Raw genomic sequence first — 12104 nt, 5'->3', positions numbered from 1 at the left:
GGGTCCTACTGTCCTTGCTGTTGGTACTGACTAGTGTTTGCTCATCTGAAGTGAACTCTGAGGCCTGTGGTTTGTTTTGCAGATCAAGCCGGTGGTACATTGTGATATCAACGTGCCTTCCAGGTGGCAAACACAGAGCAGGACATCCCGGCACATAAAGTGAGTTCATTGTCATGAGCGTCAGACCTGAGCATGTCCTGGCTCCTCTCAGGCAATGCTCTCCAGCTGGGCCACCTATTCTCAGCCGGTTCCTCACTTCCTCTCCGGCTTCCTCTCCTCCTCCTCTGTCTCTCTGGTCACATACCACCTCTCTCTGGTCAGCCTTCAAGTTGTCCTTCTCTGAGGACGCTGTCCAATTGGGGTGACATCCTCTGCAGCAGTTTCTATGAGGTGAAAAAGCAGTTAGAGAGAGAGAAGGGAATGGCCCAGTGAGGCAAGCTTTGCTTCTCCCACCTATCTGCAAAGTCTCTAGGACTGTGTCTTGGATGTCCCTCGCCGTCAGCTTCCAGAAGGGAGTCATTGAGAAACACAAGTCAGGAGTTCCCACACTGCCTCTTGAAAATACTGGGCCTCAAAAGAGCCAGGCTCTCAAGCAGTAGGACCTTTCTTGGACCTGTAATGTGCAGAGCAAGGGTAAGTACATGGTTAGTCTAAAACAAAAGCACCAGGAGCTTGGCAAGACAGTGGGTAGAGACACTTGCCCACACGTCTGATAACTTGAGTTCAACCTCTGGAAACTATAAGGTGCCAGAAAAGAATTGATTTCTGGGAGATTGTCCCTTGATCTCCACATTGGTTCTATACTCACACATTCATACATACATCTGCAAATACACACACACACACACACACACACACACACACACACACACACACAAAAAAGGTTTTAGGTCATTGGTTCAGTGAGTAAAGGTGCTTGTTACTGAACCTGATGACCTCAATTCAATCCTCTAGACTCACAGGGTGGAGGGAGAGAATTAACTCCTATAAGTTGCTCTCTGACCTTCATACAAGGTCTGTGACATGTACAAGTGCACACACACACACACACACACACACACACACACACATATTCCACAAATGCAATTTAAAAGTGTTTGAAAAGTATCAGGGCTTCTCTGAAATGATAGAAGTCCCAGTGTTTCTGTGTTTTGCAGACACCATCTTTTCTGTAGAACATGCCATACTCTTAGTGAACATAACTGGTTTGTGAGTCCTGGTTAATGAAGACCCACACCTCTCTGTAGTGCAGCTTTGGGCCATGGCCCAGGAGATCCATGACTCTTGCAGAAGATGTGTTTTACCTCCTCATAGGAATGCTGGGAAGTTCCACTAGATGGACCCAAATAGCCATCTAAATGCAGCGTCCTTCCACCATGGAAAAAGCCGATCAGATTGGCCGGGAGAGCTTACGATTGTGAAAGCAAGTGGAAGTTAGGGAGAGGTTCTGTGTCCGGTTCTCTGTGTCAGGCATTCAGGTTAGGAAGGACTTTGACCTTCCCTTGGAATGGAATGGCAGGGCTGACATCACTTGTGGAGTGTAGCTTTTGTTCTGTGGAGGGACAACCTGGAGCTCCTTGGTGGGACAGAGGGGGCACCACATAGATGGTTGTGACCATAGAAGTGTGATGTCACCCAGTTGGAGGCTGAGGCTCAGAGGTGGGACCTGGTTCTGGTCTTTACCATAGAACCCGTGATTCCCACTCTGCAAGGACATCCTTCGCCTATCCTGTTCTGTAGTGGGGTGCCCTCTCTCAGTTTAGCTTCATGTGGAGAAGTAAAGAACATTGTGTGTGTGTGTGTGTGTGTGTGTGTGTGTGTGTGTGTGTGTGTGTGTGTTGGGGTTCAGAGAATTTTATTTCCATTGTTTCTTAGAAGTGAACTGGAGAAAAGTTTATAAATCCTGGGAATGATTTCCCAGAGACTCCCCACTCCCTGTGGGATAGTGTTTAACACTGCAGAGGTGAGGTCATTGGAACTGGAGGGTAGCAGGCAGATATTTGGTCTGTTGGTGAGCAAGAGAAGGCAGGGGACAAAAGGTGACAATGCCCCAGACCATGGGTAGAAGCTGACTGTAGCAGCATCACATCTGCTGCATAGCTCTCAGGGCAGTGGTCTGCCTCGGGCCATTGCTAGCTGCTGAGGCTCTTAGAAGAGCCTCAGGTTGAAAAGTTCATCTGGAGTCTCTTCCCATCTCACCAGTACTTCAATTTTTAGTTGTGAGACCCGGACCTGAAGTTTAACATCAGTGTATGCCATGAGTGGAATCATGCAGAATCCCACCTGAATTCAGTTCATTGACCAATGTGGTCCTCTCCCCTGGAAGTGGTGGTGGTGTACACAAGTAGGCAGCTTGGGTGACTTTGGGCCTGGAGGTATTTTGGCAGAAAAGTGTTTAGGAAACACTTGGAAGATAGTCAGAGTGAGGACGATCATCTTTGCTGTTGGTCATGGGAGAAAGCCATCTGTCCCTGTGGAGGAAGAGGCAAGGGAACAGCTGCCCTTGGCCTGCACCACATCACAGGTTTTGCTGAGACTGTGTTTGTGGTAGAAGAAGTGAGGATAACTGCCGGTCAAGATAAAAGTTGACAAGTCCAGAACCATTGTTTTCTCCCTTCTGCAGTGAGGACTCATGCTGTGTAAATGATACTTGGAGGCCATCCAGTGGTCATCTGAGCAGACTAAACATATGGCCTTTCCCTGTCCAATTCCGTCCAAGTGCCAGGTTGTTACTTAGGCCATTAGGCCCCTTCATGCATCATTGGGAAGCATTACAGTGATGGTGTCTCTCCCAAGGAAAAAGGGATGTCTCACTAGTGCCTGGGAATTGAAGTGGGACCCAGGGTTTAGTCCCATGCTTGGAAGCCATTTGGAGTCCTCATGAACTGGGGAAGAGACTTTGAACATACCTATTGGTGGGTTCATTTATGAGCATCTCGAGTTCTTTGTACTATGTGCTCTACTGTGTGTGTGTGTGTGTGTGTGTGTGTGTGTGTATGTGTGTGTGAATGAGTGTGTTCTCATGTATGTAGGTGTGTGTACACGTGTGCACCAACCTGGGGAGGCCAAAGGACAGATTTTGTTATCATTCAGTGGCCACACTCCATTTGTTTTTGAGATAGTCTCTCACTGGCATGGAACTTGCCGAGCAAGCTAGTTCCCAGGAGTCTTGGCCAGTAAGGCCCCATGGATCTGATTCTCTCCAACTCCCCAGTGCTGGGATCACACTTGTACACCATCACACCTGGCTCTTTTCTTTTTCTTTTAAATATATGGATTCTGGGGATCAAACTGAGGTTCTCATGCTTGCAAGACACGCACTTGCTGCCTGAGCCGTCTTCTTAGACCTTCCCACTTTTTTTTTGTATGTTTGGTATTAGCGCATGTATGCAATGTTCACATAGGTGTGAGTACACATGTGTACATGTGTATGTTGAGGCCAGAGATTGGCATCCACGGAGGCAGGGTCACTCACTGAACTTTGAGCGTGCTGATTTTTATCCCTGTCTCTGATTTCCAGGGGTTGGGGTTACAGGGGCTGCTAAGCCTTCTCAGCTTTTAGGCGGGCACAAGGACCCAAACTTGGTCCTCACACTTGCCCAGCCAGTGCTTTATTTGCCGAGATACCTTCTTAGACCCGTTAATCTTCTTTTCCCCTTTAATCACTCCAGTTTGCTGAGATGATAGCAGAGCTTCTAGAAAGTGTGCTACTGGAGTCTGTTTGTGACTGGTGTATCCACTGTGGTTGTGAATTCTTCAAAAATATACTAGGTTTCCAGTTTTGGAAGTGGGGAAGCTGAGACCAAAGAGAACAGGAAGTCCAGCTGTCCACCTGCTTCAATTTGACTCCAGCACTCTACTGCCCCATACATTTGCTAAATGTACCCGGTCAGGGAAGACCAAGAAACTGATGGATATTTATCTTCATGACCTCACTGTCCAGCAGGGAATGAGTGGTGACAGGAAGGATGAGGCAGTTCTAAAGTCAACTCTAGAGGCCATGGCTTTGACTTTGGTATTGAAGGACTTTCCAATTCAACCCAGCTTGCAATTTGAATTGGTTCTTGGGTAAAAGTGTGTAACATGAATTGCTAAACGGTCTTATTAATAAAAAACCCAGAGCCAGATATTGGGGTAAATTCTGAAATATCAGAGGAATAGGACAAGCCAAAGCCAACCTCACCTTACTGACCTTCAGCCTCCAAAGAAACCTACTTCCTGTATACCCACACATATATTCCTTTCTGTTCTGCTCACTCATTTACTCTCTCCACCCAGCTACATCACTTCCTCTTCCTGCCCAGCTCTGTCACTTCCTGTCTGTCTGTACAGACCTCCAGACCTTTATGGTTAACTAGAATTGAAATTTAAGATGTGTGCCACCATGCCTGGCTCTGTTCCCAGTGTGGCCTTGAACTCACAGAGATCCAGACAGATCCCTGCCTCCCAAGTGATAGGATTAAAGGCATGTGCTACCATTGCCTGACTTCAATGTCAAATACAGTGGCTGGCTTTTTCCTCTGATCCTCAGATAAACTTTATTGGGGTACACAGATAATACATCACCACAAAAGTGTTTGCTTTATCAGTGGATTGAGGGAGGAAAGAGGCAGCCAGCCCAAAGTGTGAGGTGATACCCATGGCTCTCCCCAACACAGCAGAATTTGGCTACCTTAGCATAATGGTGGCAACAGGAATAAACATGGCCCTAGCTTTCTTGCAGCTGTGGCCATCAACCTTTCTGAGAAGGGAGATATGTCATAGAAAGGATGCTTAGTCAGAAGAACTCTTTTGGGGCTGGAGTCAGAAAGACTTGGCTTTCCATGAGCCTCTGTGACTAGGGAAGCCACTGGCCTCTGTTTCTTCAGCTGGGTCCCAGAGTTGTGGTATTTGTTTTACTGAGTTACTGGAAAGTTTGAGACTTTATAACGTATCTTTATTACATACATGGGAAGCGTGCAGTAAACAGTAGCTACCATCATCACTCACTGGCTAAAATCCACATACTGCTCCATCTAGATCCATATGCTATTTCCCAGCTTCCAAAATTTAGAATATTTTCCTTTCCTCTATTGCTGGAAAGTCTAAATGTAGCATAGTAGGTAGTGTGTTGACTAAGCAACGTGTGCCTCTCCTCACCTACTTCAGAATTACTTTTTATAAATGGTCTATATTTTACAGAGAGAGTGTACAGTTGTAAAAGATACCAACAAAGCAAATCTTCCTCCCATCTTTCATCCCAAGTTCTCTAGTGACTTTCCTAGCAGTGATAGACAACTGCTCTGTGTTCAGGTAGTCTCCTGTATGTACACTGTGGATGCCTTCACTGCTTTTTATATGTAGTTTACCCAGGAGATAGTTTCTTATCAGCATTTATCAATATGTCATGCCTGGTGAGACAGCTATATCATCTTGAAGTCCACAAGCACCATGAGCATGTATTTCACCATGGATGGATTTAATGTGTGGCTGTCTGTCACCTATTCATGGAGGACTTCTGGAAACTGTGGGTATTTAGATAAGGCTGGCTGTGCTGCTCCCTAGAGCACTGGGGGGAGACTGACAGTTGGGTCCTTGGACAACCTTGGCTCTACAAGGCATCTGGATTCCCTGAAGGTCCCTGCTCAACTTCAAAGTGATTTATTAGTCTCTCATTTGAACTTGGAATTCCCTAACTTAAGATCTGGAGATTATATGTATTTCTTTCCTTTACCTTAAACATCTTATTTGCTTAAGAAAAATGTGGGAATCTAAAATCAAAGGCTCAAACTCCCCAGGTATGCACTCCTGAAGAACAACCACTGGTAGCCTCGAGGCACGTAGATGCATGTGCTTTCCTCCTGAAGCTTAAAGCTGCTTTTAATTTAATTTAATTATTTTTTAATGCACTCACTATATTTGGTCACAAACCCTTGGTAAATGCAAATGAAAACATGAACCGTTTTGGGTAGCTGTGTAACTTAGTGTATTACAGTATCATGATTTAACTGTAGCTCTCTGACCAGACATTTAGGCCTTTGAATCTTTGTTTTTTTAAATAACGATAGTGTGAGAGAGATCTTCACACATAAAGTCTGTGTCCGAATTTCTGTGAGGTAGATTTTATGGCAGGGAGTGATGGGATCTGTGGGTATTACATTGATTTCACTTGTTATGCTATCCACATTGTTCATGTTTAGCTATATGGGTGGTGTGTGGACGTGCCTATTCTCAACACTCAGGTGATGACTGCCTATTGGAACCTCAAAAGTTAGGGGACTGGAGAGATGGCTCAGCTGATACAGTACTTACTTTGCAAACATGAATTTGGTCCCCAGAACCCATGGTGGTCAGCACTTGTAATTCCAGCACTAGAGATGAGGGGATGCATGTAGTACTGAGGCTCACTGGCCAACCAACCTAACTTCCTTGGAGAGGTCCAGGCTCTGTCTCAAAAACCAGCTAGATAGTGTTAAGCTGAGGTTGTCCTCTGGCCTACACACACACACACACACACACACACACACACACACACACACACACATGCACACACATATGCGTGCACATGCAACCTTAAAAATGTAGGCAAAATATAACAAGCTTGTGTTAAAGTACTTTATTTTTGTTAATCTGTATTTAGATTTTTTTAAATTAAATTGATTCATTTATTTTACATCCCAATGGAAGTTCCCCTCCCTCCTCTCCTCTCATTCTCTCCTCCCGCCTCCTCTTTATCCCTCCCAATCCACTTCTGTTTCTGTTCAGAAAGGGGCAGGCCTCCCATGGGTGTCAATGAAGCATGGCATATCAAGTTGAGGTAGGACTAAGCTCCTCCCCTCGTATTAAGGCTTGGTAAGGCAACCCAGTATGAGGAATAGGTTTCCAAAAGCCAGCCCAAGTGTCAGAGACAGGTCCTACTCCCACAAGTAGACCAAACTACATAAGTGTCACACATATGTAGAGGGCTTAGGTGGGTCCCATGCCGGCTCCCTAGCTGTCAGTCCTATGAGCCCAGGTTAGTTGTCTCTGTGGGTTCCTCTTGTGTAGAAAGGTTTTTGACACAAATCATTTGCAGTCATTGGGAACACTGTGTGGACTCTTCATTGTCTGCTCCATTTTTTTTCTTACAAGGCAGTGTTTTAAATACTGAAGAAGCTGAAGTCTGGAGCTGGGTGGCTGCAAGTCTCTCTTGCCTCAAAGCTTTAGTGGAGGAAGCAGATTCTGTCCACTGGGACAACACATTCAACCAGTGTTTATAGTGTCTCTGAGAAGAAGATACATTTACTATAGTTTAAGTTATTCACATTTAAGGGAAAAGAATCCAAATAAACAACAGCAAATAACACAAAGAAACTTGCAAGTCAGAGTTCTACAATTGAGCTCACACACTGTTAAAGAAAACATAAGCTAAAAGAAATAAGCCTTGTACGTTACATTTTTTTTTGAGACATATTCTTTCTATGTGGTCCAGATTGGCCTAGAATATAGAATATTCCAGCCTCAGCTTCCTATGTGCTGGGATTAGAAGTGTGTACCACCGTACATGGTCTATTTTACCCTATTTTAAATGAAAATTATGAGACTTTGAAACTATCTTTCAGGGGTGGTGATTCCTGGGGCACAGCAAATAAAACAGGAGCTTTGGCTGAGTTTTGAAGAGGTTCTCAGTACACCTTTCCCCACACAGCAATAATTAACTAAGCCTATTGGGGTCATATTGCTGCCTGAAGACTGGGGGTGAGGCCAGGTGTTTTACCAACTCTCCAGAGGATCATGCAGCATTTCCACTGGGTGTCTCTCTAGGCTCTGTGACAAGGGACATGACTGCATTTTCCAGATATAATTCCCCCTTTTGTTTTCCAACTGGACACTATTTTCTTCTAATTTAACCACCATAGGAAACATAACACTTTTTTTTTTTTTTTTTTTTTTTTTTTTTGGTTTTTCGAGACAGGGTTTCTCTGTGTAGCTTTGTGCCTTTTCCTGGAACTCACTTGGTAGCCCAGGCTGGCCTCGAACTCACAGAGATCCGCCTGGCTCTGCCTCCCGAGTGCTGGGATTAAAGGCGTGCGCCACCACTGCCCGGCAACATAACACTTTTAAGAAGTAAAATTTTGTCCCATTCATTTGGGTACCTTTAGCTATATGGAAAGATACTTTCTGAGCTGTGGTCAGATCTCAGTTGTTACAGTGTGGTCTCACACGCATGAAGCCCTGGGCTCCATCCCTAGCAGTGCATAAACCGGAAGTGTATGCCTGTAATCTCAGCCCTTGGGAGGTGGAGGCAAGAGTAACAGAAGGGCAAGGTCATCCTTAGCTGCATAGTGAGCTTGAGACCAGCCTGCTGGGCTACGTGAGCCCCTGTCACAATGCAATGCAAAAACGGTGCTTTCCTAACACCATTTTTACGTCAGCAGACTTGAAGACTGTACTGTAGGACTTGGCGTAGTGTTAAGGGTGGTTCAGTGCATTAGAATACTTTTGTATTTCTGTAAATACACCTATGTTTTGTTTTCTTTGAGTTTTCAGTGTTTCCCCCTTCGATTTTAAGGTAGTAATGATGCTTTTTTCTTCTTATCCCTACAGTGTTTTCACAAATGGAAGAATATTCATCCCACCTATAAAAATTATTATACCCAAATTCAGCCTGTCAGATTGGAATAGTGTGCTGGCCATCATTGGAGAAAAAGTCTTCCCTCTGGGAGGCGTTCGAAAGTAAGGCACTCTCAGGTGGGCAGTCAGGAGGGGATTGGAGGGGAGAACTGGGTGTTCCCCCTTTATTTTAAGCTGGTTTCATGAATCTATTCAACAAACATTGAGCACTGGGCATGAGCTCTGTGCAGGGGCCACAGCATCTGAAGGAAGGGCCTCCGGTGGGATGGCTCAATGGGTAACGCGCTTGCCAGGCATGCTTAGTGAGCTGAGTTTGGTCCCTGGAACGTCTGTGAGGGTGGAAGGAGAGAGCTGACTCCACAAAGTTGTCCCCTGACTTCACAATGCACCTTAGCACAGTGTACCCCTCACTGCGCACACAACAACAACAAACAACAAAGAACCATGCACCCCAGAACCCCTACTTGAGCTGTAGCTGGAGGAGGCACTGCAGTACTTGGTGGCCTATAGAAGTTGGGGGACCACATGGGGAAATCAGTCATGAAGGCAAAACTCAGCAGACGAGTGAGGAAGTTTTGCTTTTATAGGGCAAAAGGGTTCAAAGGAGTCAGCCCAGAATCGCAGCCTCTCACCAGGGCTTTAGGGTCAAGTCTGTCTCCCGCCATCTGTATCTTTGAGATTGTAAGAACACTCACTTCCTTGGTACCTTTTTCTTCATCTGGAAAGTGATATTTTAGTGATTTCTAAAAGTCGGCATATATGCTCAGCACATCATTCAGTGTGTGGCATGTCGTATGTGATAACAGAGGAGCAGTTGTGATGGAAGGTAGAGACTGGATAGGTATGGTGCATGGGAGAAGGGCATCACCCGTCACTGTAGGAGGCATATTGTCTTGGTTGTTTATGTTTGTGTTTGGGGGCTGGGATCTAGGTATCTGGAGTTATGATGTTTGAGGGATTTGTTGGTGTAGATATCTGGTCTCATCTTTTTTGGGTGGATGTTCCATTCTTTGGATGGTGTTGCCCAATCTGGATCCTAGCCAAGTAGGGTGGCTGTGGGGTCCCTGGGTTCTAGCCAAGTGTGTTGGTTATGGGGGTTCTGGTAGATAGCTGTTCTGTAGGTTGGGGTAGGTGAGTCACATAGAAATGGAGATAGTTTAGAGGGAGAGGCTGAGAAGGGAGGTGGGGAAGAACTAGGGGGACCCTGGGTCAATAGCAAGAGGCCAAGTCCCAAGGGAATGGAGATGGGCTGGGAATGGGTCTCCTGTGGGCAGGTTGCTGCAGGACTAAGGGTAAGTCTGAAGAGGCTTGAATGGAGGGCAGGAAGGAGGACGAAGGTCTCCTACCATAGTCCCAGCCTCCTATGACAGCTGTGTGTCTCTGGTAGAGAAAAGTTCTGCAGGTTGGCGGGTCACAGAGAACTGGAGATGGGCTAGGAGGAAAGACTGAAGGGGGCCATGGGAAAGAACTAGGGGAACCCTGAGTCCTCACCAGGGGGTCCAACTACACCTTCATTTTGGGAAAGTAGTTGAATTGGCTGTTAATTGGTAAAGCAAAAGATTGGAGACATTTAGAGATATTTATCACTCCCCCCCCCCGACCCGGGTGTGTGTGTGTGTGTGTGTGTGTGTGTGTGTGTGTGTGTGTGTGTGCGTGCACGTGCATATGTAGGCCAGAGATCAACTTCAGGTTTCATTCTTGGGGACCATTGCCTTGTTTCTTGAGACAGGGTCTCTCACTAGAAGAACTATTAAGTAATCAGGGCTGGTTGACCAAGGATCCCAAGGATCGATGGTCAACCAGCCCTTCTTTCTTAATGATCTAATGACGAAATCCCTTCCTGTTAATTGCCCTTCAGCTACATGTTTGTGTATCCTGTTGGCATTTTGCCCTCAGTGATAGGCAGACTCCTGGGTTTAGAAGTCTCCCCCCACCCGAGTTTCTCTGTGTAGCTTTGCACCTTTCCTGGAACCTGGAACTCACTCTGTAGCCCAGGCTGGCCTCAAACTCACAGAGATCCACCTGGCTCTGCCTCCCAAGTGCTGGGATTAAAGACTTGTGCCACCACCACCTGGCGGGTTTAGGATTTTTGTATAGGTCCCTCTGGCCACTCTAGAATGCTTCACCTATTCCTACATGATGGGTAGCCTGCTACCACTCTTCAAGACAAATGAGTTCCTTTGGTCTTTTGAAGCCCATGGTTGAATTACATCTTCCTCCTCTTGAAACCCATGTTAGTCAGCTCTCTGTTGCTATAACAAAATACCTGGGGTAATCATCTTGATATGGAAAAGGGTTTGCTTCAGCTCACAGTCTCGTTGGTTTCACTCTACAGCTTTTGTCCCATTGCTTTTGGGTCTGCAGTGAGGTACCACATTATGGTAGAAGTACATGTCTGAAGATGTTGTTGACCTCATGAAGCAGCAGAGAAGGGGCTGGGGTCCTAATACCCCTTCAAGGGCCTGACTCTATTAGCTCAGCTTCTTTGTACCTGCTCTACCTCCTAAAGGTCCCATCATCTCCCAGTAGTGCTATGGGCTGGGAACCATGTCACCTACACTTGGATTTTCAGGAGACAAGCAGACTGAGCACCTTGTATTTATCTTCAGAGGTTGCGAGGACCCTTGACTCTGAGGAGCAGTCACTTCCATTTGTGTAGTTCCTCCTCATTGTCTTATGTGTAACGGGCTGACAATGGAATGAATTGAATCTTTTCTTAAATTAACCAGACAGTGAATACTTGCCCAAGAGTACTAAATGAAGTCATTGGGTCATTATAAAAAGGCCCATTATTTGCTAACAAATGCTGATTTCTTTCTAAAGCATTGCTACAACAATGTAAGCCAATTTGTATTAATTTTAGCTGCTACTAGTTAAAATTAATTGAATACAAACCAAGAGCTGATCATGTTCTCAAGACCCTCTGAGGACTTATGCATAATGAAAAATACACTTTAATTAAAGAGCTCTAAGCGGAAAGTATGCAGTTCAGAAAAAGCAGCTTCCACAGGCTTCCTGCCTTGCTCCACATGCTCACTGGAGAGTGCAGTTTCTCAGGTATTCAACTTGCTGGTCATTATGAAATGACCAGGTGAAAAAGTGCCCTATGTCCTGGGCTGCCATTTCCCAAATCCTCTCTCCTGTGTTCACAGATTGTTTACGATGGATGGGCATCTTTTGGACAACTCAAAGGATTTGCAAGACAATTATTTTTATGTTGCTGCAGGACTGGAGACTTTCAAATCTCTTCCTTACTGGAAGTCCCCACGGGTCCCCAGTGAGATCCAGCAGTGAGTACAACTTGTACCTTTCCTTTAAATTAAAAACAATCTGACCATCCATCATCCATCATATCTATCTATCTATCTATCTATCTATCTATCTATCTATCTATCCTTCATATCTATCTATCTATCTATCTATCTATCTATCTATCTATCTACCTACCTACCTACCTACCTACCTATCTATCTACCTACCTATCTAGGGGATGCATGCCATGTCATTCTTGG

The 12104-nt window shown here is 45.4% G+C and overlaps 1 protein-coding gene across 12 annotated transcripts in view; it reads left to right on the top strand.

Annotated features, from left to right (window-relative positions):
- The window catches only part of Dcdc2c (doublecortin domain containing 2C), a 69882-nt gene that overhangs the window by 13489 nt on the left and 44289 nt on the right, over positions 1 to 12104 (top strand). For 11 of the 12 annotated variants that reach the window (XM_059248206.1, XM_059248204.1, XM_059248203.1 and 8 more), the window contains exons 3-5: positions 83 to 159; positions 8566 to 8694; positions 11745 to 11882. In XM_059248206.1, coding sequence (XP_059104189.1) covers positions 83 to 159; positions 8566 to 8694; positions 11745 to 11882 — 344 coding nt within the window. Of the gene's footprint in view, positions 1 to 82; positions 160 to 8565; positions 8710 to 11744; positions 11883 to 12104 lie in introns of those variants that run through there. The other variant, XM_059248209.1, reaches the window with a different exon arrangement.

Source organism: Peromyscus eremicus, chromosome 22, assembly GCF_949786415.1.
Source record: "Peromyscus eremicus chromosome 22, PerEre_H2_v1, whole genome shotgun sequence".
Lineage (NCBI taxonomy): Eukaryota > Metazoa > Chordata > Mammalia > Rodentia > Cricetidae > Peromyscus > Peromyscus eremicus.
This window is presented reverse-complemented; position numbering and strand designations above follow the sequence as displayed.